Source organism: Camelus bactrianus, chromosome 13, assembly GCF_048773025.1.
Source record: "Camelus bactrianus isolate YW-2024 breed Bactrian camel chromosome 13, ASM4877302v1, whole genome shotgun sequence".
NCBI lineage: Eukaryota > Metazoa > Chordata > Mammalia > Artiodactyla > Camelidae > Camelus > Camelus bactrianus.
This window is the reverse complement of record NC_133551.1, coordinates 52,925,424-52,951,776: the sequence shown is the minus strand read 5'-3', so window position 1 is coordinate 52,951,776 and position 26,353 is coordinate 52,925,424. Positions and strand designations below refer to the sequence as shown.

Below are 26,353 nucleotides of genomic sequence, written 5' to 3'. Positions count from 1 at the left end.
TGCAAAATCTTTTCATTTTACATCCATCCCTATTCCCTTTCACTGTAGGGGGTTTGGTCTATCATTTCATCTGCTTTAGGTGCTTTCCAGCCCCGGTTTGGTTATTTAAAATACCAACCGCCACACCTAGTTTTAGGTCATCTGCAAATCAAGTCAGCATGCCTTCTGTACCTTTACCCCAGCTGTTTGTAGACATGTTGCGTGACCTTACCCAGCCAGCCAGTGTCTCTGGGACTTAGTTTCCCCATGTAATAATAAACAGTGAAGAGAAGAACTCTACCACTAGAGCTCATGTACTGTGCGGCAGACGCTATGCCAAGCACTTTACAAACCTCACGACATTCAATACTCACGCCAGTTCTCTGAGGGAGGCACTGTTGTCATCCTCCCCATTCTACAGATGCAGACAACGAGGCCTTGCACATTTGAACCCAATTCTGTCTGGCACGCAGTCCGAGGATTTTAGCCACAGTGGTTCATTGTCCCCTCAGAGAACAGGATCTTCAATATGACCTAGAATACGGCCACTGGGTCCCCAACAGCAATCTTCTTACAAGCTGCTCAACAGCACTCCTGGGGCACCCCTCAAAGATGCCCAAGTTCCACACATGGATCAGAAGCAGGAGAGCTGAAGGTTTAAGAGGACTTCAGAAAGCGATACCAGATGCTTCAACCATGACATATATATCTGTCTGTCTGTGTCTGTGTAGGTGTCTCTGTGTGTACAAATGATCAAAGGCAAATAAATGATGATCACAGAAAAAAGGACCCCTCCCCCCACTGATTCGACTTCAGAGCAAGGTGGACTAGAAACTTCAAGAATGACTGAATGTCAGCCAGCTCTATGGAATTGGGGGCTAGGCATCAGAACTCCAGGTAAGTTTTCATACATAAAGAAAGTGATGCTTCTTACACAACTGAGTTAGCAGACTGGGAGTCAGGACCACCACACCCCAGAGCCAGATGATTTCAACACATCACTTCATTCCATATTTTCAACAGCCCTTGAAGAAGATCCTATTTTCAGAGGTTCATCTGTGGTGAAGCTAATGAGGTTTAATCTACAGGTGAGAGGCCCTCCCAGGATCCTACAGGAACAGCACTTAACTTTATTTACATCTGCAATGTTTAAGAGGCGCCCCCCCCAAAACTACAGGAACTTCAGGCCCTACAGAACCTCCTCTTATTATTTTCCCCACTTTATAGATGAAGAAAAATGTGGTACAGAGAAATCAAGCAAGTCACCCAAGGTGGCAGGGCTGGGAGGTCGTGAAGTCTGGATTCAAACTCTTCACCCCCTCAGGTGAACCAACAAAGGTTTGAGGAGTTTTCCCAGGAAATTCATGTCTTTAAATGCATACTAGCTTCTGTTTCAATTTCTATATTTTTGTTTTGGGGGGGGTGATTAGGCTTGTTTATTTATTTATTTGTTTTTTAATGGAGGTACTGGGGATTGAACCCAGGACTTCATGTATGCTAAGCACACTGAGCTACCCCCTTCCCTCTTCAATTTCTCTTTTAATCAATTAATAAATACTTTCTAGTAATTTTTTAAAGGGAATTGTTCGAGAGACTCTGGGTGCTTGTCACACTGTGACTCACAGTTACTCAGTCCTCTTATCACTTGGATAGACACTGCCAGCCTCTGGGGTAGCTTTGCCTATGAAACAATTTTACATTATTTTTACAAATTTAAAAACAAATTTACAGTCTATACCCATAAGAGATCACTAGTTAAAGATAAAAATTCTAAAAACAAAATTTGATGCTGAAAAAGAAGTTAATAGGGAAGAAAAAAATAGTTGATGAAAATATTTCTGGAAATCTCTCCTATCTGTACACTACTTACATCTGATCATAATTTTCACACATTATTTGATGAATTTTGTTGGGACCACCAAGTACCCACCAGGATAACTAGATAACTAAATTGGGTCCCTACCTTACACCTGTGCCAAAATTAATGCCAACAGATTTACAAAAAACTGTATATAAAAAAATGAAATCATAAATGTGTTAGAAAAAAAATGGGCGAATTTGTGTCATAGTATTAGAGTGGAAAAAGCCTTCTTACACATCACAGAAAACCCCATTAGAGAAAATGATCTGTTTCTCTACATAATTGAAAACATTTTCCTGGGTAAAGGAAAAAGAAAAGAAAAGAAAAAAAGAAACCCATATACAAAGGCAAATAACAACTGACTAGCACGAAAAGAAAATATTTGAAATGTATCACAAAGAACTAAATTCCCTTATCTTTAAAGAGCTCCTATGAATCAGTAAGGATAAAAGACTAACAATTCAACAGAAAAATAGGCAAAGGATGTAAACAATTGTTCACTCCAAAAATGCAAATCGGCCTTAAATGTAAGGAAAAAGGACCTCCGTCTTCACTTATAAGTGAAATACAGTGCGATATCCTTTTTCATCTACTAGCCTGGCAAAGAAGAAGATGTGTAGTGACCACTGTGCTGGCAAAGATACAGGGACATGGGCCGTTTTCATCATTGCTGATGGGAAGGTGATGGTATGATTTCTATGAAGAGAAATGCAGCAATATTCTTCTAAAGGTCAGTGCTCTTATACCCTTTGTTATGGGCTGATTTCTGTCCCTCCTACCAAATTTACACGTTGAAGTCCTCACCCCCAGTACCTGAATGTGACCCTGTTTGGAAATCAGGACATTACAGACGGAGCTAGCTGAGATCATACCGGAGGGGGAGGGGCTCATCCAACATGTCCTTTATCCTTATAAAAAGGGGAAGTTTGGACCCACCCACAGGGAGAATGCTACATGAACGTCACGGCAGAGATGAGGTGAAGCGTCTACGAGCCAAAGAAATACCAAAAAGTGCCAGCAAACAACCCACGGGAGAGACCTGGAAGGTTCTCAGATTCTCCCTCAAGGCTCTCAGAAGGAGCCAACCCCACCCTGACCTGATCTCAGACCCCCAGCCCCCAGAACTCTGAAGTAATACATTTCCATTATTTAATCATCCAGTCTGTAGCACTTTGTTACAACAGTTCTAGTAAACTAATGCACTCTTTGACCCAGCTGAGGAATTCATCCCACTACGGATTTGCACAGCTGCAAAGTGATGAACAGACGAGAGGGGGCGCTCTACACGGAAGTGCTGACCGTACTAGCTAAAGGGTAGAAACAACCTAAATGTCTGTCTGTCACAAACTGCCTAAATAAATCACGGTACATCCTTACAATGGGATCTTTTTCAGCTAAATATTTTTCAATAATGAGACAGAATAACACATAGTGATTGGAATTATCTCAAAGGTCTATTATAAAGTGAGAAAAGCAAGGTGCAGTTGGTTGTACAAAAGGTCCCATTTGTATAAAAATAAAGAGAAATAAAGTAGAAAATAAATGTGCAAATATTTGCTTGTAGATCCATAGATTCTATATGGAAAGATACGTAAGAAACTGCTGCCTTCAGTTGTTCCTAGAGAGCAGAATCACTTTGAGGACCACGGAAAGGCTATTTTGGTTCTGCTATAAACACACCTGTACTTTTTGCACTTTTTGAACTTTTTACATTGTTTATGTATCACCTGTTCAAAAAAAAAATCTACATAGAACATCAAGATGTCTCTAACACTTCAAAAACCAACAGTGAAAAAAAAAAGAAAATACAGCCATTTTAGCTTTTCATCTTTTGGAAATAACAGCTATTCAGACCTGAAATGGGTTATTTGAGAAGATGGTATCTTCTCTCTTATCTCTTCGTTTAGAAGCAAAGCACGGAAATGTGTTTTTAAATAACTAAATAAATCACAAAAATGAAGCACAAGCTGCAAAAGTTCTAAACTCCCATGTATTGAAAGTAAATGTATCTATTTTTAATTCATAGCATGTAGTTACATTTCAATCTGTAATGATAATTTCAGCATTCAGCCCCCAAACCAAGCCTAACAAAATACTTTCAATTCATTTGTCTATAAATCTTGCTTTTGCTCATAAAATTAATTTAAATTCTATTAAACGGTAGGCATCATTTATTAAATAGGGGAGAGTCAAAAAGTAGCTTTTAAAAGAACAAATCATGTTACATATAAACTTTCTAGTACAATCTTTGAAATCAGACTGATCTAAAATAGAATATATTTTCTCAAAATAGCTTCATCTCGCAAAAAAACGAAATCATCGTTTTTATTCAAAAAAGGGTTTGCAAGGTCATTGATCCCTGTGAAAATATGAGTGTTCAAACATGCTGAGAAATGCAACCTGGGCTCACCATGTACTGTTGTGCAAGCTGTGAACTGTACAACTCCAGGAGGAGCCATTCAGATCATAATCCAAATTGTGCAGTGCACTGCCTGGGCAGCCAGTCATATCAATCCTGTAACTACTAAAAATGTTGGGGACTGTGGAAGGCTTTTGGGCAGGGGAGGGTAGGTGTCAGAAATGAGGTTACATAGATTGGGAGGCCAGAATTTCATGCATCCAGTCACCCATCTCTCCAGGTTGGCCTGCCTATTGGAGGCTTTGGCAACAGAAATATCTTAAGTGTTTCTCTGATCCTCATAGCCATGGTTTTCCTAAGGTTGAGCGGGAAGAACCATCTGCTGGGGCCTACAGTCACCTCCTTGGCCTGAGCAACTCAAAGTCCTCTTTAATCACGTGGCAGCCAAAAAAGGTACCCTGCCACGCCCCTCATCTTTACTCCCACCCTAACGGAGCCAGAGGTGGCTAGCACAAGGGGAAAGGTGGAGGCGGCTGAACCTTAAGAGACATTTGGCCTCCAGGACTAGCTGTACCACTATCTCTCTGTGTGACCCTGGCAAATCTTTAAGCCTCTCTGGGCTCCTGCCTCCCTTTTTGCAAAAGGAAGAGGCTTATTGCCACTCTTTCTCTGCCTCTTGGAAAAGCAGACAGAAGAAGAGAGAAAAACACAAAGTGATGATCTCGCAGGGAATGCATAAGAATTCAAGCGTCCCAATGATTATCATTAAACTTCAAGAATTAGTGGACTCAGATTCAGGAGTCTCTGCTGATCAGCTATAAAGCCTCAAGCAAATCTCATCACTTCTCTGGGCCTTCCTTTTACCATGTGCCAAATGGCAAAGCTTGAATTAGATCAGCCATTGACTGACCTGTTAACCATTAAGAATCTATTTTATTATTTCTAAACCACCCCCACAGACTTCATATTTTGTAAGATTTTATCCCCTAAGCTATATTTAGATAATTACTATATACTTAATAATTACTAAGTAATTATTGTTACCGTTATAAAGGATATTTTTAGTTGTGAGTGACAAGTTTATGGGCTTATATAGGCAAAAAGTCTAGAACTAGGAATAGCTTCAGGCAAGGCTTGATCCAGCAGCTGTTACCAAGGACAAATATTCTTTCAGTCTCTTGGCTCTGCCTTCTCTGATGTGTCACAGGGTGGCTTCCAGGAGCTCTTGGGACTACTTGCTTTTTTCATTTCTGACTGGCAAGAAACAGAGAGCTTACTGCCCAGCAAGCACAAAGACACAGAACTGAGACTTATTAACCTGGTTGGCTTGATGGGGGTCATGTGCCTTTTCCTGACCAATTACCATAGCCTGCAGGATGAGATACATTGATTTGCTTAAGCCAGTTAGGCCCCACTGCTGGAATGGGGTCATTTCTGACCAGGTCACATGACTGGGAAATTCCCAGTGCTATTAGGAAGAGAGAATCGGATGAAGGATGCCAGAGAGACACCAGCAAGTTTCCTGTGCCATGTTTATCAGCCAGAGATATCTCAAACAGCCCATCAGAACCTCTGACACGCATGTGAGTTGCACAGTAGTGACCTCCAGAATCTTGTGAGCTGATCCCGATGACAACCCCAGCCGTGGGCGGCCACATGGATCATGTGAGCTGACATCAGCCCAGGTGCAGTTAGACCTGGCCAAGGTGCAAGTCCATCCATACTAGTTCTCCACTCCCATCCAGCCCTCCAGAGATGGCTCTGCTGGAGACACAGGTGAACCTGGAACTCCCCAGCTCCCAGGCCTATGCCTGCCCTTTTCAGATCCATGAGCTGAACAAGGCAAAGAGGAAGCAACAGAGCTGTCTGCAGCAAAACATACCCCGTTCACTGACTCACCACAGATTTACCCACATCAGTGCCAGGTTCTGTCCTGGGAACCCATCTTCAAAGAGCCACAGTGAGGTGGGGAGGCAGTGGGCCCCAGTTCAGTGTGGAAACACAGAGAGCTGGGCAGCAGCGGGCCAGAGGCAGGCCTCTCCCCATCCCAGGCCAGAGGGCATGAATGTCCAGCCCAGCATGCTCAGCAGCAGGGCCACTTCATCCTAGCCGGTACTCTCCTGGCCCTAGGGAAGGCCAGGGGCCTCTCTGGTAGCTTCAAGGATATCATCAAAGTTGTGCCCCCCAGTACAGACTGGGGAGTGTCCCAAACCTCTGCATAGCATCAGGGCCACGCAGAATTCTCTCTGGCCCGTTCACTATAGTGGCTTTGGGGCAGCAGAGGAACTGGGGGTGAGAGGCAATCCAACTCACTTTTTGCCTGCCTTCAGACTCCACTTCTTCCTGAATCTTCAAAGCCAGGTGGGATTCCACTGGTTAAGCAAGCATACAGTGAGGCCAAGGGTAAAATTCCATGGCAACCGCTCTGAGATTCTACCACTTCTTTGAATAAGGCATTGCCTTTCTCAGGTCCTCAAGTAGGTAAGTCACCAGTACCTCTGAGCACCTGTGTGGGTCTGATTCCCCTGTCTCCAGCAATGGGGGCCAGGGATGCCTGGGACGGAAAAAGCCTCGCTAGTCCCATTCTCCGTTTTGCCTAAATTAACTTGCCTTGTGGCCAGAGGCAAGTCCCTTTCCTGATTTCTGTCTCCCCATCTATAAAACAAAGATTCTGGGCTAATCAGTCTCTGTGGGGCTTTCCAGCTCTAACAGACGAGAAAGTGAGCATTCAAGGTTCAGAAAAGAGGGAGCAGGGGTGGCTGAACTGGGGGGAGAGGGGAGGTGGCAGGACCGTCTGGCCAGAGCCTCATAGACCCAAAGGCCCTAAGTTTAGACTTCGGACACTCTCTCCAAATAGTTAACTGCAGTCACCAGAGATATATATATATACACCAACAGACATGCACAAAGACATTGGGCCTTCTTACCAAAACATACCACCTACAAGGCCCATGAAATTATATATATTTAAATAAACTTATAAATCTTGGAATTGATTTTCAATTTACAAAAGAGTTGCAAAGATAGTACAGAGTTCCCACATACCCCTCACCCAGCTTCAGTTTCCCCTAACGTTATCATCTCACACCATCTGTCAAAACTAAAAACAAACAAAAAACCCCACCAAAAAAAAAGAAAGCAACGTTGGTACATCTGTTAAAGTCCAGACCCTATTTAGATTTCACCAGTTTTTTCATTAATGCTCTCTCTGTTCCAGGATCCAGCCAGGAACCATAATGCATCCACTGGGTATGTCTCCTAGTGTCCTCTGGTCTGTGCCTGTTTCTGTCTTTCTATGCCTTTCATGACCCTTTTCAGTTTTGTGCAGTCCTGCTCAAGTATTCTGTAGAATGTCCTTCAACTGGGGTTTGCCCAAAGTTTTCCTTCCGGGCTCACGGGTTTGAAGAATGCCACAGAAGTGAGATGCCTTCCTCACCGCCTACTACTGGGGGGCACACGATATCCACCTGACTTACCACAGGAGGTGTTAACCTTGACCACTTTGGTCAGGGTGGTATCTGCCACGTTTCTCCACTGTCAAGTTACTACTGTTCCCTTTCCCTCTTCTACCATTTAGAAGCCAGTCTCTAAGTCTCGTGCACATTCAAAGGAAAAGGAGAGGATAATTAACATGGAGGAGGGAGAACCTACATATGTTATTTGGAAGATTTGTCTCTTCTTTCCCAGCTAGTTAGTCAATCACTTATGTCTACCAGTACGGACTCAGGGAGATGGATTTTATACTTTGGGTTATAATCTAATAGTACATTATTTATTTTATTTTTCTAATTGTTGCAGTTTTGGCCATTGGGAGCTTTTTGCTCCTGAGTCCCTTTGAAACCCCCCCTATCCTTTTCAGTTTGAGGCATTTCCTAACTCTGGAATCATAAGGTGCTCTAGGCTCACCTTTCTGTGCCTCAGCCCTAGAATCAGCTATTTCGCCAAGGAAATAATACATTTTTTAAACCCAATCCTCCAATTATCTTCTCAATAGTCCAGATATTTTGCGCTGCATTTGAATACATGATGAAAAGAGTTAATTTGTTCAATACTTCAATTTTTGTAGCTCTATTGTGACAAGACTTTTTAAAATATACCAGGAGCCTCAAGACATGGGAGGGACCTGGCCCTTTCTCCATTTCCAGGACATCTCGTGGAATTGAACCTCTGCAGCCACTCTGCTAAGGCTTGGGGGGCAGCCTCCTCACCCTTCCTACAGAGGTGACCTAGGTCTTGTGTCCTCCCCAGTCTGAGCTGCCTGGTGGAGCTACCAGAGGCCAAGGTAATTCCTAGGATCATTCCCTCTTCAGCCTCTCCTGCACCCTCCACCCTGCCACCCAGGTGGTGACCAGTCCTGGAGCTCTGCAGACCCCACCCAGCCTAGCCAGGTGCAGGCAGGTGGCAGGAGAGCAGGAAGGCTCCAGCAAGGAAGTTGGCAAGCCCAGCGACTAAGACAGTCGTGCAAGAAGGGGTGGAGGCTAGGCGGCAGGGGGCGGGGGCTGGGCATATTAGATCCAGAGGGCTCCTGGGGAATGGGGACAAGGTTTGCAAAATCCAGCTATATGTGGAGCAGGGTTTCCCCATAGCAGCCCTGGCTTCTGCAGAAGAGAGTCAACTTCTCGGGAAAGAGCCGCCTTCAAAAGCCGGAAGAGAGCGAGACTGCGGCTCACTCTGGGAGGACACGGAGCTGTGTGACTCATCGCCCAGTTCTGCCGGCTCCCGCTGCAACAGTGCTGGGCAGCACCGGGCCTGGGAGTACGGGTGGAGTCTCAACCCCATCCTGGCCCCGGAGGAGGTCCCAAGCAGGCAATCACAATCCAGCACGTAGGGACCCGGGCAGGGTGCTGTGGGAGCATTGAGGAGGAAGCAACTCAGCATCGAGGGAGTCTGGGCAGGCCTCACAGAGGAGGTGACATCATCAAAAAGAGGAATGGAATTGGCCATGCAGCAGTAGGGAGGGAAGAAGGGGAGGGCACTCCCTGAGCAGAGGAAGGAGATGCAAAGGCACGTAAGTGTCTGCAAGAAGCTGGCACAGTGCCTGCCGCCCAGTGAGTACTCCATCAATGTGAGGCATTACCGCTGTGATTGGCTTATCATCATGATTATTAGCCCGGACTCATTACTTAATATGTTTACTATCTTAAAGGTGGTTACTACAATGAATAAATGCCTAAATAGATCGCACTTTTCACTGAACTATTCACAACGCTAGAAAGAGCTGTTGTGAAGATTAGGGCTACAGCACACACAGCGCTGGGCAGCGTGTGGTGAGTACGGGAGGAGCATAGCACTGGGTGTGAGCTGACACACCGGAGTGGGGCTCATTTTCTCTCTCCTGGAGGCCAGTCCCTGGGGTTGCTGTGCCCAGGGCGCACAGATGAAGAGATACTTTAGTGTCCTCAAAGATGACCAGGCAATAAAGCAGGGACTTGGCTAGGTGGGGGTCACTGGTGGTTTCAAAACTGACAAAGGTGGCACCTCGTGCCCTGGAATGGGACCTCCTGGTCCTGGTCGCAAGTCTTTCCAGCTGGGACAAGGCAAGATGTACCTGCCTTTCTATCCTGGCAATGTCCTATTTCAGGAAAAAAAAAAAGTTCCTGGCCCTGGGTGGGGCCCCACTTCTGTGTACCTACTCCAGTCATGATGTACCTATTGAGTGTTCCTGCCTCAATCCGAAAAGTGCCTGCCTGGGTGTACCTAGCTTTGTAACTATGGCTCTGCCTCCAATGGTGTGTGGACCAGCCTTCGTGTACCCGATTCCCGTGATGCGTCCCGGACTGTACCTTCAGCATGCTTAGTTCTGAACGTACGTGGCTATACCTGTGCTTGTATCTCCATACGCTGCCTGACTAGGTGCGCGTACCTGGTTCAGCCTGGCCTTACCTGACGCCTGCGGACCGTGCACTCCTGCCCTGCGGAACTCCTCGCCGCTGGAGCCTCCAGGCTCACGGAAGGGGCTGCGGCCCCGTATCCCCCCCATTCTGGGCCCGGCCCGGCTCTCTGGGGCTGCGGGGGCGGGGCCGGAGGCCGGGTGGGGCGGGGCGGCGCGGGGGCGGAGCAGGAAGGGGCGGTGGCCGCTCCGCCCCCTGCCGCCCGGACCGGCTCTCGCCTGCCCTGCCCGGCTTCCGCGTCACGGGCCCAAGCGCCACCTGCCCGCCCACCCGCCCCGTATAAAGGCGCCGCCGGCCTGGCCCCCAACGACTCGGCCCCATGGAGAAGCCGCCGGCTGTGGCTGGCCCACGGCGGGGTGAGGCGCGCCCGGCAGGTCGGGGTCGCGAGGCTCCCGGGCGGGCGGAGGAGGGGGTGGGGAGGGCTCTGGTTAGGACCGACCGCAAAGGGAGAGACGTGAGGGCCGGTCCCCTTCGGCCTCGCCGGTCCCCGGGACCCCCTCCAACTTAGCGCAAGTTAGGCGATCCTGGAGGTAGGAAGACCTAGGTTCGGAGGGGAAGCCGAGCGAGAGCGGGGCTCTGGGCCGGGACAGCCGCCGCGTCACCGAGCCCGGAGGCCAACCAGAGTTTCCCAGCAACTTTTCTCGCTGGTGGGTCAGCCGGAAACTTCCCCTCCCCCAGTCCGGGAGTCCGGGCCACGGACCCTGCGCCTCCTGGGCCTGGGCTCCGGGCACGGGGCAGGCGGGCGAGAGGTGGCAATGGCTTCAACGGGGAAGCCCCCGCCCCACCACCTCACTTCCAACCCCGTGGGTTTCCATGGAGAGCTCCGCCCAGCAGTGGTGGGGGCGCGGCGAAGTCCTCTGAGGCGCCTCCCACGACTTCTGGGTCCTCTGAGTTGGCGGGGCCGCTGGGGGTGGGGTGGGAGGAGGAGTCATACTGCCTGAGTTCAAATCCGTGCGCTACCAGCTAACAGCTGGATGACCTTGAGCAAGTTCTGAATTGTCTATGGCTCAGGCTCCTCCCTTACATAATGGGAATGACGATCCCTAGCTGGGAGGGCTGTTGAGAGGGTAACAGAGGTAACACTCAAAAATGGCTTTGCCTACTGCCACCACTCAGTGTGGCCTTCTCCCGTTCGAGGGGCGGGGCAGGAGAGGGGTGAGAGAGCCATTCCCCATCCCTAACCCTCTCTGTTGGCCTACAGGAGCTGTGACAGGTACCTTCCAGTGGTCTGAGCTGTGAGTGGCCAGTGGAAAGAGGCCCACTCAGGAAGCCAGCCCCGCCATGAGTCTGTGGGAACTTGAAGATTGCCACAGCTGCCAAGGGACCCCCAGGCCGGCCCAGGAGCCCACCGCGGAGGAGGCGACAACTGCGGAGCTGCAGATGAAAGTTGACTTCTTCCGGAAGCTGGGCTACTCCTCTGCTGAGATCCACAGCGTTCTACAGAAGCTGGGGGTCCAGGCGGACACCAACACAGTGCTGGGCGAGCTGGTGAAACATGGGTCAGCGGCGGAACGGGAGCGCCAGGTGTCACCAGACCCCAGCCCTCAGCTTCCTCTGGTGCCCCGGGGTGGAGGCACCCCCAAGGCTCCCATCCTGGAGCCCTCACCCCCCGAGGAGGACAAGGAGGGCAGTGACCTGAGGCCCGTGGTCATCGATGGGAGCAACGTGGCCATGAGGTACATGTCACTTCTGTGGCCAAGACTGTGGCCAGGAATCGTGGCTGTGTGTCTCTGCACCTCTGGTAGAGTGGACTTCAGGAAGGAGTTTGACCTCTTCTCAGAGACTGGTATAGAGGAAGGGAAAGCCCTTTCTGGAGGCCCTACTGTATGCCAGGAGGCTCTTGAATCCTCATGGCTTCTTGGAAGTGGGTTTTTAGGGATATTTGGGGAGCTCAAAAGAGTTGATCAGGTCACACTCCTGGTAAGTGCTGGAGCAAGGATTTGAACTTGGGTCCTTCTGTCTCCAGAGCTCCTTTATGGTCTTCATGAAGGCCAGCAGTCTCAGTCTCAGTTCCTCCTCTGTGACGTGAGGCTGTGTGGTGTGAGGGATCAGACCGTGGGCTCCAGCTTACTCATACTGGAGGCTTCATTCCTCATCCATGAGGTGGGGCCAGCCCACCCCTCAGGTGGTGGTTGTGAGGGGTGAATGCCCAGAACCTGGAAAGAAGTAAGGGCTCAGGAATCAGCAGTCCTGATTGTTATTACTGTTAACAGTTATTATTACTGTTATCCAGGATCTGGGACTTCTGAGGCCTTATTGTTCCCAGACCTGGGCTCCCATGGAAGCAGGCCTAGCCCCTGAGGCCTGTGTAGCCATGACCAAAAGTAACCTCAAGGGTCTGACTCTACATCAGGGGTGTAGGCAGGTGGCCTGATGCTTTGGCTTCAGATGAGCTGTGACTTGGGTCCCCTCTGCTTCAGCTTGAGCCACCTGGGCTGGACTGGGCTCTGGGGGCTCCCAGGACTTGGCCCAGGTAGCCGTCCCCCCTTCTCCTCTAGGTTCTCATGATTCTCGTGGTAGGGGGGTGGGCAGGGCTGCCACTGATCCCAGGTTGCCCAGACCTCCCTTCCATCCAAGCTCTGCCCTCTGGCCCCACTTTCTCCCAGTCCCTTCAAGGCAGGCTGGTGAGTCAGGGTTGGGTGGATGGTTCACAAGGAAAATTTCCTGTGGGTGTGGGCAGGGAGACCCCAGGCACAGGTGTGGAGTGGGAAGGGATTCCTGGCTTCCCTGAAGGATCTCCTGAATGGTTGCCTCTGTGCCTCTGTGTCTGTGGCGCCTCTGCCTCTCCCACACCTGGCCCACCTGGGCCAGGCCAGCTGTCAGGCTGGTCCTGCCTAGCCTAGGTCAGCGGAGGTCCAGGTAGCCTCTTTCTGGCCATCTTTGGATCAGTCTTCCCACCTCTGAAATGAGCTGAGCCTGGATGGAAATTGAGGAAAGCTGGCTCCTACAGGCCAGTGGCAGCTGGTCACACGTGTTTTGAGAGTTAGGGGACCTGTCTCGGGTTCCAGCAGCTTTTGGCTGGGTAAGGAGCTGGGACTGGTGGGTGACTCCGTCCTCCAGGGACGTGGGCTGGGCCCGAATGCCGTGGCGCCCCAGGGGCAGCCATGTGCCCTGTGTGTTTGTATCCCAGCCGAAGGAGGAGGGGCCAGGACAGGAGGAGGGGCAGGTGGCGCTGGGGGTGACCGAGCCACAGGGGTTTTCTGAGCCGGGGCAGCAGCAAGAGGGGAATTCCAGCCTCAGACTTCCTGTCTCAGCTGCTACTGGGTTCCTGCCCTTCTGCCCCCTCCCCGCCAGGGGCAGGCGGGCCAGCCCCTACTATATGCAAATCGTGGGGAAATTCACCTCTGTTTCCTTCTAAGGGAATTTTTCTCCACTAGCTGGGCCCAGCTGGGGTAGATCTTTTCACCTGGGTATCCTGGCTCAGCCCTGCCCTCTGCCCTGGGGCGGGAGCCACTGAGCTGGAGTTGCCTGTGGGATCACACCAGTGAGTCTCACCAGTGTCTCCTTAGCCAGGCTGGGGGGCCCTGACTTTCTGGGGAACAGGACTGCGGTGAGGGTGGGAGGATGTCTGGTTTTCCTATGCCAGCAGAGCTTCCTCCATTGCAGCAAGAGGGACTAAAGTTAGTCGTAGGGAGGCACTCCTGGCTTGGGAGGGCAGTATCTGGGCTTGGCAGGAGGGACTAGAACATGTGTTCTACTACTGCCAAGAGTAAGGCTCTGACTACCTGCTTGGGGAGTGCTCTGTGGGCCAGGACAGCTGACAGCAGACTAGTCCACAGCCAAGGTTTCTGATGCCCAGAAGCAGTACACTGTCCTGGAAGACCTGGTGTCCCACTGTCCCAGGGCTTGAAGATGCTGGCCTGGGATGGGGCATAGCCATTCACACGTGTGTACAAGGAGGTAGATACATGCATGTACAGACTGTACCTAAGACAGGGACAAGCCAGAGATGGTCATACCCCCACTCTTGGGGAAACAGCAGAAGGCTGAGGGCAGGGGGAAGCCCTGGGCGTTGTGAAGACAGACCAGGGACCTGACCCATCCTGCCAAGTCAGGGAAGGCTTCTCAGAGGCAGTGACACCACCTGGGTCCTGACGGAGCAGGAGTTTGCCAGATGCATGATTTAACCTGTTCCCAGCCTGCCCCACCCTCTTAACACTTTGTTCAGACTCAAGCTTGGGAGCTTTTTCTCCCTCCTAAACAAACTCCAACTCTTCTGTTGGGGCAGGAAGGCAGTCCAGTGCCCCCAGACATGAGTTCAAGTTCTGTCCCTTACCAGTAGCCAGAGAACCTTAGATGAGCCTCGTAAGGATGAAGCAAGGGGATGGGTGATGTGCGTGGTCTCCAGTACGAACTGGGCACCCGCTAATCCCCGCTCCAGTCCGCTGTCAGGGTTGGCACTTGTCTTTGTACCTGTCTGAGCATCAGCACTCGTGGTCGTGAGCACAGTCTCTATTTGTATCTGTTCCACCAATGCTGCTGTGATGCTGGCAACCAGTTGCCCTCTGTTGACCAACTTCCTAGTCTGAATAAAGGGGCAAGGGGCCTTTCATGATAGTACCACCCTCAGAGGCTTGCTTGATCAGGGCCTGGCTCACAGCTCTCAGTAGTAAATGTTATCTTTTATTACAAGCATGCTGGTGGATGGCAGGGGGGCTCCACCTGGCAGGGATGAGCACTGTCTTTGGGCTGGACTTTGCCTCCCCTACAATTTACAGAGACCTTCAGTCCTGGGAACCCCAACCTCACTCCCAGAGCCTCCATGCCCCCCAGCTGCCCCACCTCCCTTGCTATGTTCCCTCGGGGCTCCCGCTATCACCCCCCTCAAAGCCACCCACAGGATGTGGTCGGCCATGGAGTTGCCTCTTTTGCGTAACGTTTATTGTTTTATTTGCCAAATACATGAGTCTGAGTTGCTCACTGAGAGGTTAGCGAGGGGCATCGGCTGTGGGGAAGGGGGCCCCCTCAGCTGGTCCTGGAGTGCACCCATGACACCTAGTGTTACCTGGGAGCCCCTGCGCCCTCCCACTCTCCCAGGAAGCTAGCTGGAACTTCCACGGTGTTGGACTGTCTTTGGCCTCAAGCAAACAGGAACATCGTCCCACTGACATGGACCCTTCCTAGGGAAGCAGCAGACTCCCAGGCCCATTTTTCAGATAGAGAAACTGAGCCAGAGCAACGTCAGCACTTGCTTCTGGGTCCAGCCACCTTTGGATGGGGCGAGGTCTGGTCATTAGACTGCAGCAGGGCAATGTCCCATCTCCAGGCCCTCCTGCTGGCAGAGGCCCCACTGTCTTTCAGAACATCTTCTGGCCTTGGGTCATGCCCTCCCTGGAAGGGCGAGGAGAGGAAGGCAGGCTGGGGTTTTTGGGAATTGGCAGTCTTGGGAGGAAAAGCAGCATCCTTTCACTTTCAGGCTTAAAAGGCCCCACCACAGCCTTCTGCCCCAAGTTGAAGGTTGAATCGAGGCTCCTTCTCCTCAGCCCCAGCCCTGAGGTCTGGGTCTATTCAGGACTGAACTTTAATCCAACTTTAATCCGGAACAATCTGGTTTCTCTTCCCCTGCCCCCACCCGGAGCCCTGCTGAGCAGGCGAGGGAGGGATGGTGACTCAGTCGGCCTGTGTACATCTGTGTCCCCGTGGTCCCAGCGCCTTTCCCCCACCCCCAGGTGTGTTGTAAGTGGCCTGACCCTCCCCCACTTGGGGAGCGGGTGCTGCCAGATTCCTGGGCGTCTCCTCACTGTCAGGAGACACTTCAGGGAAAGTCCCGGGGCTGGCCATCCCCGGCGCTGTGGGAACCAGCAGGGAATACAGGCCCTGGGTCCCCAGCCAGGGCAGGGGCTGGAGTGCAGCCCGCCTCCTTCTGTGCAGGCCTGGGGCAAGGACCACAGGCTGATCCGGCCCTCCTCTCCTCCCCAGCCACGGAAACAAGGAGGTCTTCTCCTGCCGGGGTATCCTGCTGGCGGTGAACTGGTTTCTGGAGCGGGGCCACACAGACATCACGGTGTTTGTACCATCCTGGAGGAAGGAGCAGCCTCGGCCTGACATGCCCATCACAGGTGAGTGGCACCTCTGGAAGAGGGGTGGTCTCACTGCCCCAGGAGCCCTGGTTCCCTTCAAGAGAGACCCTTGGGTTATGCAGCAGCTTTGAGGCCCCAAGGAGGGACTAGCGTTCAGTCCCTACTTTTCCCAGCTTTGGCTGTCCTCAGCATTCCTGCTCTGAACAGTGATCCTTGGAGCAGCCTCTGCCTCCGAGTACCAGGCACCTCCCTCACCCAGTGGTTGCATGCTGTCTCCACAGCCTTGTGGTACAGGGGCAGTGCGGCGTAGTGGCTGAGCCACCTGCTCCTCATCTGAGACGTGGGATGAGGTGAGGGTTTGATAACCTTGCAGGGTTGACCGCGTGACTTAATACGTGGAAGTGCTCAGAAGAACGCCTGGCACACAGCAAATGCTCAGCCAGTGCCACCTCTTAACATTGCTCTTACACAAGTACCCACCTTTGGGATGAAAACCCAAGTTTATTTCCCTAGAAGTCTTGAGATCTGGAGGCAAGCTGGCTGGGGCCACTCACTCCAGGAAAAGCGGCCCCTTCTGTCCTAGCTCTGTAGGAGACAGAGTTGAGACACTGCTCTGGTCCCAGCTTAAGCGGGGGCTCCTTTCTAACCTCTCAGGGACAGGCTGGGTGAGTACCAAAGCCAAGCTCACCTTGGGCACACCCGAGCCTGGTGTCCAGGACGGGGAGGGAGGTGGCCCAGCTCTACTTTGGAGCTTTTGCGGAGTGGGACCTGCTGACCTGTTTTCAGGGGTTCTTGGTCTTTGGCCATAAACTCCGCACCAGGCCCAGTGAGGGACTGGGATGTGGCGGTGGCCTTCGCAGAGTTGACCCTGGAGTTCAGAACCCAGTGCCTGGCCACCACGGGGTCAGGGAGCCCTGAGGGCTGGCTCTAGGTCCGGGCTGGACCCTGACCTCTGCCCCTGACACCTCCCAGACCAGCACATCCTGCGGGAACTGGAGAAGAAAAAGATCCTGGTGTTCACCCCGTCGCGGCGTGTGGGCGGCAAGCGAGTGGTGTGCTATGACGACCGCTTCATCGTGAAGCTAGCCTTCGAGTCCGATGGCATTGTGGTGTCCAATGACACTTACCGGGACCTCCAGAGTGAGCGGCAGGAGTGGAAGCGCTTCATCGAGGAGCGGCTTCTCATGTACTCCTTCGTCAATGACAAGTACGTCCCCACCAGGAAGGGACCCGATGGCCAGAGACGCTCCCAGGAGGGCCAGGGCTGGGGGAGCTCTGCTGGGGGACCACGGCCTTGGGTCCTGGCAGCTCTGAGAGCAAGATGGACGTGGCTCCACATAGGAAGGGTCAGGCTTTATAATTTGTGGGATGGAGCAGTAGCATTTGAGACAGGATGTGGTCAGTGGTTCCAAGAGGACCTCTCCAGTTCCCAGCACTGAAGCTCTGACCAGAGGCCAGTGGATGCAGCCTTAGATTCAGAGAGCTCCCAGCAGGAGAGTTGCCCTAAAGGCGCCCATGGCTGTGGCCTTCTGGACTGGGACGTCCCTTCCTTGAAGCCATCCCGCCCAGGATGTCCTGCTGGGCAGACGCCAGTTTTAGGAGCTGCCTTCCTACTCTTCCTAGCGAGGCTCTCTGTGCAGCCCCGTCCCTGGCACTGGGAAGTCCCCCTTCATGCCTCCTACCTCCTCTGCAGGTTCATGCCCCCTGATGACCCCTTGGGCCGGCACGGGCCGAGCCTGGACAACTTCCTGCGTAAGAAGCCGCTCACGGCGGAGCACAGGAAGCAGCCGTGTCCCTACGGTAAGAACTCCACGCTCCAGGGCCCTCCTCACTCTGTCATCCCCTTCCTCTCTCCCCTAAGTCAGCGTGCACCCCGAGTTCTTCCTCTTGAGGATCCCCAACCCCAGCTATGGGCGCCCCTGCTGAGGGCCTTCTTCATTCTCTCGCAGGGAGGAAGTGCACCTACGGAATCAAGTGCCGGTTCTTCCACCCGGAGCGGCCGAGCCGCCCCCAGCGCTCTGTAGCTGATGAGCTCCGGGCCAATGCCCTCCTCTCACCCCCCAGGCCCCCGAGCAAGGACAGAAGTGGCCGGCGGCCTTCACCTTCATCTCAGCCTGGCTCTCTGCCGACAGAACGTGAGCAGCGCAGCCTGGACGGGAAGAAGCTGGGGGCCCAGGCATCCCTGGGAACCCACCGGGAGGGTCCGCCACAGACCTTCGCCCCAACGGGCAGGAGCCTCCCACCTAGTGGGGGCAGTGGCGGCAGCTTTGGGCCCTCTGACTGGTTCTCGCAGACCCTGGACTCCCTCCCATACACCTCCCAGGAGTGCCTGGACTCGGGCATCGGCTCCCTGGAGAGCCAGATGTCAGAACTGTGGGGGGTTCGAGGAGGCGGCCCTGGTGAGCCAGGCCCACCTCGGGGCCCGTACGCTGGCTACCGCCCCTACGGGGCCGAGCTCCCAGCCACTCCAGCCTTCTCTGCCTTTGGCCGAGCCATGGGTGCCGGCCACTTCAGCGTCCCTGCTGACTATGCACCCCCGCCAGCCGCCTATCCACCTCGAGAGTACTGGTCTGAGCCATACCAGCTGCCCCAACCCACCCCAGTCCTGCAGGAGCCTCGGGTGCCGGGCTCAGGGACTGACAGGGGCCCCTGGGGTGGGGCGGGCAGCCTGGCCAAGGAGCGAGCCAGCGTGTATACCAAGCTGTGTGGCGTCTTCCCCCCACACCTTGTGGAGGCCGTGATGGGGCGCTTCCCACAGCTCCTGGACCCCCAGCAGCTGGCCGCCGAGATCCTCTCCTACAAGTCCCAGCACCTCAGCGAGTAAGCCAGCCCACCTGCACGGGCAGCGCCTCCGGCCTCCAAGGGCTGCCAGGCCGGGCTTCAGGCCTTCGAGCAGCCCAGCCCCAGCCCTGAGGCCCACCCCAGAGGCTGGACAGAGGGAGGATTAAAGTAGGAAAGGGAACCTACAAACCAAAGATACTGTAGGATTGGTTCTGGCCCCTCGGCACCTCTTGCCGTCTGCCCGAGGGGTCAGAAGCGATCACCCTGTTGATGCACATTGTATCTCTGTAGTTTAAAGAGACGCTGCCAGTAACGGCCATCGGTCCATGGCTGAGGCCCAAACCCTCCTTTCTCTCAGAGGGCGGGGAGGGAGGCAGGGGGGAGCAGAGGCCTGGGCTGGGGGCCCTGTGCACAGCCCCCCACCTCCGCCCTGTCCCTGGGATGCTGGCCTTGGCTGGCTAGTTGGGCACCGTGTGCCCGCCCTCATGGGCCCTCCTCTAAGCCAATGAGGCCTCATTTGTGCTCTCAAAGGCACGAGGCTTCATGTTAGTAAGCAAGATGCTTCTTAATAACCCACCTTCCGTCCCACTCTGTTCACCTGTCCCATTGTCCCCTCAGGGGTCAAGGGCATTCTGGCCCCCATTTTCTCATCCTCCCCCTTTCTCTGTACTTGGAGCAGTCTCACCTGTCCCCCAGGAGATGTGTGTATTTGTTGTACGGATGTAAACATTTTAAGTGTTTCAAGTGGAAAGTCCTTGCGTCCCTTAACACCAATAAAGTACAACCCCTCTAAGAGGTGATGGTCTTTGTTGCGCTCGGGGATGGAGCTGGCCTCTGGGTGATGGAAGGTCAGCAGGTGGGCACTGCCCTATCTCCCTCCTCAACAATTCCCTGACTCTTCACTGGAAGGAAGGTTTCTGAGTTCCACTGAGAGTGCTCCATCCCCTAGGGGCAGAGGCATCCTTCCTGAGGCCTTGGGTCAGACCTTGAAAAGAGGTGGCTGTGGACACATGGATGGATGGGGTGTCAGGAAGCATCCTGTTGTCCTGAGGCTGCGGTGTGGGGACGGGTTGCTTTTGGAGGGGAGTGTCCCCTTTCTTTACCCTGAGGTCAGGGACGAGCATGGGAACCACCTGGCTGGCTTCTGGGAGAGCTTGTGGAGTAGGGGTGTGGTGGGGAGGCCCCTGTGGGCTCAGCTCTCCCCTGTCCACCCAAGTCTTACCCTGCACCAGGCCCAGAGCAGAGTAGGGGCCACGGGCGGAATCAGCCTAGAGAGGCCCTGCCAAGGTAACCCCCAAGCAGGAGGTTAGGGTTCCTGGCCCCAAACTCAAGAACTGGCTTTGTCACCAATTGTGTCACCTGGGGCAAGTGACTACCCCTCTCAGGGTCTCTATCAAGTGGGGATGATGATGGTACCTACCCTACAGGGTCGTACCTTCTGAGAGAACACAAGATTGTCCATGCTGGGTGCTCGTTAAAGGGCCTCCGTCATCTCAACCTTCCCATCTGCCCCTGGAGGGGAAGAAGACAGGCAGGAATACATAGCTTTGTTTTATTTTTTAAGATAAAAAATGAGGTATAAATGTTACATATGTTAAATGAAACCTGGGCTGTCAGATGATCGCCAAACACTATCAGCAGGAAAATGGAAAAAATACAGTTTTAATCATTGTATCTTTGAACATCTCACCTAATCTGTACTTACTGTTTGTGAAGCTTTTATAGTACCTACTGTTTTCTAGACACTGCTTTACCCCAGAACAGCTATGCAGCATGTTGAAGGAAATGCCACCCCAGCCATCTCTCTGCACATTAGGCCCCCGCTCACTCTTTGCCCCAAACTCTCTGTAGAAGCCTGCCCTTCAGTCAGGGGTCCTCCCACAATATGGGAGTGATTTCAGCAAACGTTACTTCCAAGCCCCCACGTCAGGCTCTTCTAGGGTCCCTGGGCCTGCTGCATCCAGCCGCCCCGGGAGGTTCTATCTGCACAAAGAAATGTTGCCAGGGGGAGGGTGTAGAGCTCAGTGGGTAGAGCACATGCTTAGCATGAACGAGGCTCAGTTCCATCCCCAGGACTGCCATAAAAAAGAAAAAAAATTAACCTTGACACAACATTGTAAACTAACTATACCTAAATTTTTTTTAAAGCAGGTAATAGAACTGACAATAAGTAAATAAATAAACCTATTACCTCCCCCCCAAAAAATGAAAAAATTAAAATAAAATTAAAAAAAAGAATGTCATTGAATTTTTTTTCCAGTCAAGAACTGTATTCCAGATTAAAGGCTATTTATGGGCCTTTGTTTTCATGGACAGAAAGCTAAAATACCAGACTGTCCAGTTCATTATCAGCCACTGACACAGCTGAGTGACTTGCCCAAGGTCCCATGGAGGAAGAGAGACTAGAGGAGGGCCTCGAATTGGGGTCCCCTAGCCAAATAGACCTGAGAAAGGGAGGGCCGCAGACACTAATCTGTGGTGACTCTCAAGCCCCTGAGACGGATGGAGATGGTGGGGGTGCCCCAGCCCCCCACCTCACAACCACGTAGGTTTACAACATCTGCATGGGGACCCTCCAGCATAACAGCTGGCCTGACCACCCCACCCCCCTGCTTGGCAGCAGGTGCCCCAGCAGCCCCAGCCATCCAGCCCCCTCTCTGCACACCGCAGTGGGGCCTGAAGGCCGTGAGGCCCAGAGGGAGGCCTGGAAAGCGTGGTAGGGTGCCTCCACCCCTCTGCCCATCCCACCAGCCTACTGTCTATATAGACTTGAAGGCTCACACTTCGTCCTCGACCAGAGCTGAACTCTTTGTCATTTGCTGCTTCAGCTCTGTGGGGAAGGGAGAGGGAGGCTGATTGTACAGGCAGGTGGGCTGTGGGCCTTGGGCAGCAGGTCTAGGCTGGCTGTGGGACCATCTGGAGGCCATGTCTGGCCTTGCTGGCCCACTGGCAGACAGGGACCAGGGCAGCAGAGCCCGCACGGCAGGTGCTGGGGCCAGGCTCCCGGAGGACTGAGTCAGTTCAGTGCCTTGTCATCTGTGCCTTCCCGGCAGCCCTGGCCTGGCTGGGCTGGCTGTCCAGGGTTTGGAGCCTCCCCTCCAGGCCTCTTTCTCAATCTGGCTTCCAGGCAGAGCCACTCAGAGGCGGCCAGGCCCAATGCCCAGGATTTTCCTTTCCCACGACTTGGGTTTTAACTGCAAAGTTCTCCCCACCACCTTCAGCCCCACGCACTGAAGCATCTTTCTTCACAAGGCCTCAGCATCCCCACCTGTGAAAGGAACACGATGATTCCACTTCTCCCTGGAGTTGACAAGCGGACACCTCAGTTTGTGTGGTGGCAGGATGAGAGAAAGAAGCCCTGGGTCTGGGTCCCCCTCACTGGCAGGGTGGCCCTGGGCAGCTCACTTCCCCTCCAGAGGCTCATGGCGGGGTTGTAAAGTGTGAAGGAGAGGATGGCCGGCCCGAACGTGACCCTGAGACTGGAGCCACTGCCACAGAGGTGCTGGAGGTCATGCCCTGCCTGCTCTTTCCTCCTTTTGTTTTCCTGGTTCCAGGAGCTGAGATGCCAAAGGGGAAAGCAAAGCATATGCAAATCATGCCCGGTTGGGAAAGGATCCTGGGGCACTCACGGAGGAGGGCCTCCTGCCAGCCCTTCCTGGAACCTCCACAGGCCCCCCAACCCCACCCCAGGGCCCTCACCAGCAGGGGCCTGACACTGAGTCTTCTCACAAGTTCTGTCCTGCACGCGGGTTAACCACGCTCTGGGTGCGGGATGACTGTGGAAACTTCGGCCTCCCTGGAAGAGAATGAACTGGGTGAAATTCCCTGCCTTGGGTGTCCATGCCCACTCTGTCCCCATCCCACTGCACCAGCCTGAGGAAACCCTTAAAGACCTGGGGAACTAACCTAGGAGGAGGAGGGCTTTGGGGGCCCCAGAGGAGCAGCTCCCAGACCAGCCTCCACCCCCACCCAGTGCTGCTAACACCCCAAACAACGCTAGTCTCTGGCAGGGTTGTGTTGGGGAGGGGCTGGGAGAGGCCACCAGTCACTGCACAGCTCTCTCCATCCTCCTCCTAAGCCTCCTGGAAAAGCCACAGTTTGTCTCCCTGACTCAGAAGGGCAAGCCCCCTGCCCTGAAGGAGGGGCTGGACAGCTCTCTATGGAGACAGTGAGTGAGCCCCAGAGAAACTGGGATTCAAAGGGACTCAAATCTAGAGTTGGGGGGAGGGGTGGAGTCCCCAGCGCAAGCCCTGGGCCCAGTTGGTCCCCAGGAGCTCCTGCCCCTAACGAAGTCAGTCCTGGACCCTAACACTTTTGCCTCAGGGCTTCTCAAACCTCTGGCTCATTTTTTTTTTCTAGACCATCTAGCAGAGTGGGTGGAGGGTGGTGAGTAAGAGCCTGTTCTGGGGACCTCCTAGTTCATGGAAAGGGTGTGGAAGAGTTGGCAGAAAGGGACAGGAAGTAGGGCCCTGCGATTAAGGAAACCAGAGCCATCCCAGGCCATGGTATGTAAATCCTTCCGGCTAGTTTCTGGAGCAGGGGGAGGCCCCAGGCTGTCATCCCGGGGTGTGGCCTCTTGAAGCCCAATTCAAGGCAGCTGCTGCTGCTCTTAAACTGCTCACCCACGTAAGAAATGGCTGCAAAACTAGAATTGGGCAACCCACCCCAACCCCCAGCTAGGCTTGTTGCTGGGAGGCAGGTCACTGGGAAGGGCCCAAAGGCTCTGATTGTGGCTGCTCACCAGCAAAGAGCCTCGCTAAAGGCCAGGGGCGCTGCGGTGCTCTGCCTGCCACCTGCTGACACCTTCTGGTATGACTGTCAGGGGAACAGGGGGCTGGCTTAACTCCCAGGCCTGAGCGCAGGGTCTAAGGACCAGAATGTTCTGCAGGATCTGAACAATATGGAAAGTGATAGCAAGCAGAAACTGGGAATTCTCAATGGCATTTGCAGCTCCACCTGGAAAGCAACACCAGAGGTGCCTGCTCCAAAGTTTAGAGTTCCAGGAAACTGCAAGTGTTCTGGGTAACACATGACCCTAGAAAAACTCTCAGGAACTGGAGGGATGGAGAGGAAAGGAAAAGGAGAAAAGAAAGTACACATATTCCTATTTTTAATGTGATCTGGAAGATAGTCATGAGGAGACCCCATGTATTTTTAACCCTTTGGCTCAGCAATCCCACTGCTAAGAATTATATTTGCAAAATGATGTGTGTAAGGCACCACAACACTGTCCAGAACAGCAAAGATGGGAAACAACATAAGAACCATCAACAGAGGACTGGGTAGATGGATCCTGGTACCAATGGATTAGGCGGCCAATAGAAATCAGGCCACGGCACTTACAGAACATTTCCTAAGCTGTATTTCTAGTTGAAAAAAGTATGCTACCATACATGCGCGTACTGCTCATACACGTCCAAGGTTCATCTGGAAGGCCGCACAAGAAACCGTCCCTGAGGACAACTGGGAGCAGAAGGGCAAAGGGACTGAATTTTCATTGACCACACTTCAGTACCATTTGAATGTACGTCATGTGCATGTATTTCTTATTCAAATTTGCTATTTTAAAGCCTCCTTGGCTATAGAAATAAGTTATGAGGGTGGGGTTGGGGATCAGAGGAGGGCTGTGTTGGCCAGGGGTATCTAAAGTTTAAACTTGTACAGGAACAGTAAAAACTTGGGGCATACCGACCCACAGTGTGTCCATGCTGTTCAATCATCCTAACTGCCGTTTGAGGATCAAAATGGTTGACTGTTAGGGGTTCAACCCAGTGTCATCTATAAATTACCTGCATGTACTAATGAGCTAATATTTTTGTCCATTATATAACACAAAGTGAGGAAGTCAGTAAGCTTGAGCCTGAAAGTAAATATAACAAAGGCCTGGTCTGTTCTTCCCACCTGCCCGCCCCTTCCCCCTTGGGGACCACTACCTTTGGAAGCGAGGGTCAGAATCCACTCCACCACAGCCCATCTCAGTGCGGAAAACTGTAGTTTGTCAACTGGAAAACTGTTTCAAATCACGAAGCTTACTGCTTATAAAATTTAGGCCTGATAACATTAATTTAGGTGAACATGGAAATGAGAAGCCCAGTCTCTTCTTCTTGTCTCTGCATCTTCCATGCACATCGCCCTCGCAGGCACTGACCACCACCCCAGCCTGGAGAAGTAAACATGTACACAGCACAGTCCCGCTCCCTCTCCACACTGCACCCCAACCAGGGCAGCACTCCCCGAGTCGGGCCTCAGAGGTGAGTTTTTAAGCATAATATTGCCTCCTGTAATTTGGAGTAAGGCTAAGGGACAGAGGAGTCAAAATAAAAGCAAAAACTAAGTCACAGAGTTTCAGAACAGCAAACTTACTGCTTTTAACCTTAGGCCATTTAGTATTTGATTTAATTCCCTCATTTAGCACAAGGGTCCCGATGTCAATACCCCTAGGATACGTACAGAGGACTCACGTCACCCCAGCACCCAAAGGCTCAACCTCACAGTCAGAAATAACGCTGATGCCTGCTTCCTCCTCTCACAGGAAGGGATTTTCTTCTAAGAAAAGAGTGTAAACTCTGTTACAGGGAAAACTAAACTACTTACGGATCAATTTCCTAAAGTGCTCCGAGGGCCCCAAGATGGGGAGACAGCAGCTTCGACAGTCTGTGCCAACTCAGCCCACACTGGCCGTGTCCAAGGGCACGACCCTTCCCTCAGGCCCTCCCCAAGGCCCCCGAAAGCTTCTTATCTTCTACTTGTGGGTTGTTCCTGTGGGTTCTCCATGTTCAACTCTCAGGGTCTGATAGTGTTTCGAACACTCTGAGTTTGAACAGAATAAACTATTTCCTCAGCCCCTGGAAAGTGTACTTGAAACTCCTCATGAGGCTCTATATAGGCACCATCCTCCCAAAATAAGACATAAAGGGCTGGCCTTTTTTAAGATGTCTTATAATGACCAAAAGGAGCAACGAACAACCCATTCCCATCTTAGAGATGAGAAGGTTAAAGACCGGAAGCCAAGTACTACTCCAAACCCTAGCAACCTGGGGAGGGCTTCACCTCCTCAGTGCCCCGGCAGTCCTTCCAGGTCAGGGTTGCGAGTGAGGGCTGCTAAGACGGGAGGACGCTGGCCACCCAGCAGACCACCTCCACCAAGAGTTACCATGGGAACTGCAAGGGCAACTGTCACCTAAGTAAGTGTGTCCCTCCGTCAGTCCGGTTGTTCTTCTAGTCAATAACTTGACCAAAGTCATGACCTTGTCCTCTTTTAAAGTTAAGCAAAAGTAAACTTAGTTTATAACCAAAGTTATAAATATCACAAGCATGGTAAGCAGGGTCCCTTGGCCATTTCTTCCTCAAACCACCCCAATGTAGGGAACCTAAGCAACATTTCAAGACTCTCGAGACTTGAGGATCTCCAGTACACCTGGCCAACTCACAGGAAACTGGGGGGAGGGCCCCTAAGCAATGA

At 52.5% G+C, this 26,353-nt stretch overlaps 1 protein-coding gene across 3 annotated transcripts; it reads left to right on the top strand.

The window, feature by feature from the left end:
• Positions 1-10,352: 10,352 nt before the first annotated feature.
• On the top strand, positions 10,353-19,686 carry ZC3H12A (zinc finger CCCH-type containing 12A). Of its 3 annotated transcripts, none has more exons than XM_074376809.1 (6): positions 10,353-10,446; positions 11,292-11,766; positions 16,010-16,149; positions 17,083-17,317; positions 17,804-17,910; positions 18,060-19,686. In XM_074376809.1, exons 2-6 carry the CDS (start codon positions 11,372-11,374, stop codon positions 18,932-18,934), a joined length of 1,752 nt encoding a protein of 583 aa, XP_074232910.1. In that variant the 5' UTR covers positions 10,353-10,446; positions 11,292-11,371; the 3' UTR covers positions 18,935-19,686. The 3 variants fall into 3 exon arrangements, with proteins under 3 accessions (XP_074232910.1, XP_074232909.1, XP_010958177.3); XM_074376808.1 differs by having other exon boundaries at positions 10,354-10,464; XM_010959875.3 differs by lacking the exon at positions 10,353-10,446 and adding an exon at positions 11,039-11,166.
• The last annotated feature ends 6,667 nt before the right edge of the window (positions 19,687-26,353 follow it).

What these genes read in the sequence shown, in the direction of transcription:
- ZC3H12A (XM_074376809.1), top strand. Translation starts at nt 11,372, where the DNA reads ATGAGTCTGTGGGAACTTGAAGATTGCCACAGCTGCCAAGGGACCCCC. An exon ending in GCCTGACATGCCCATCACAG is followed by an intron (nt 16,150 to 17,082) that starts GTGAGTGGCACC and finishes GACACCTCCCAG; the next exon opens with ACCAGCACATCCTGCGGGAA. An exon ending in GAAGCAGCCGTGTCCCTACG is followed by an intron (nt 17,911 to 18,059) that starts GTAAGAACTCCA and finishes ATTCTCTCGCAG; the next exon opens with GGAGGAAGTGCACCTACGGA.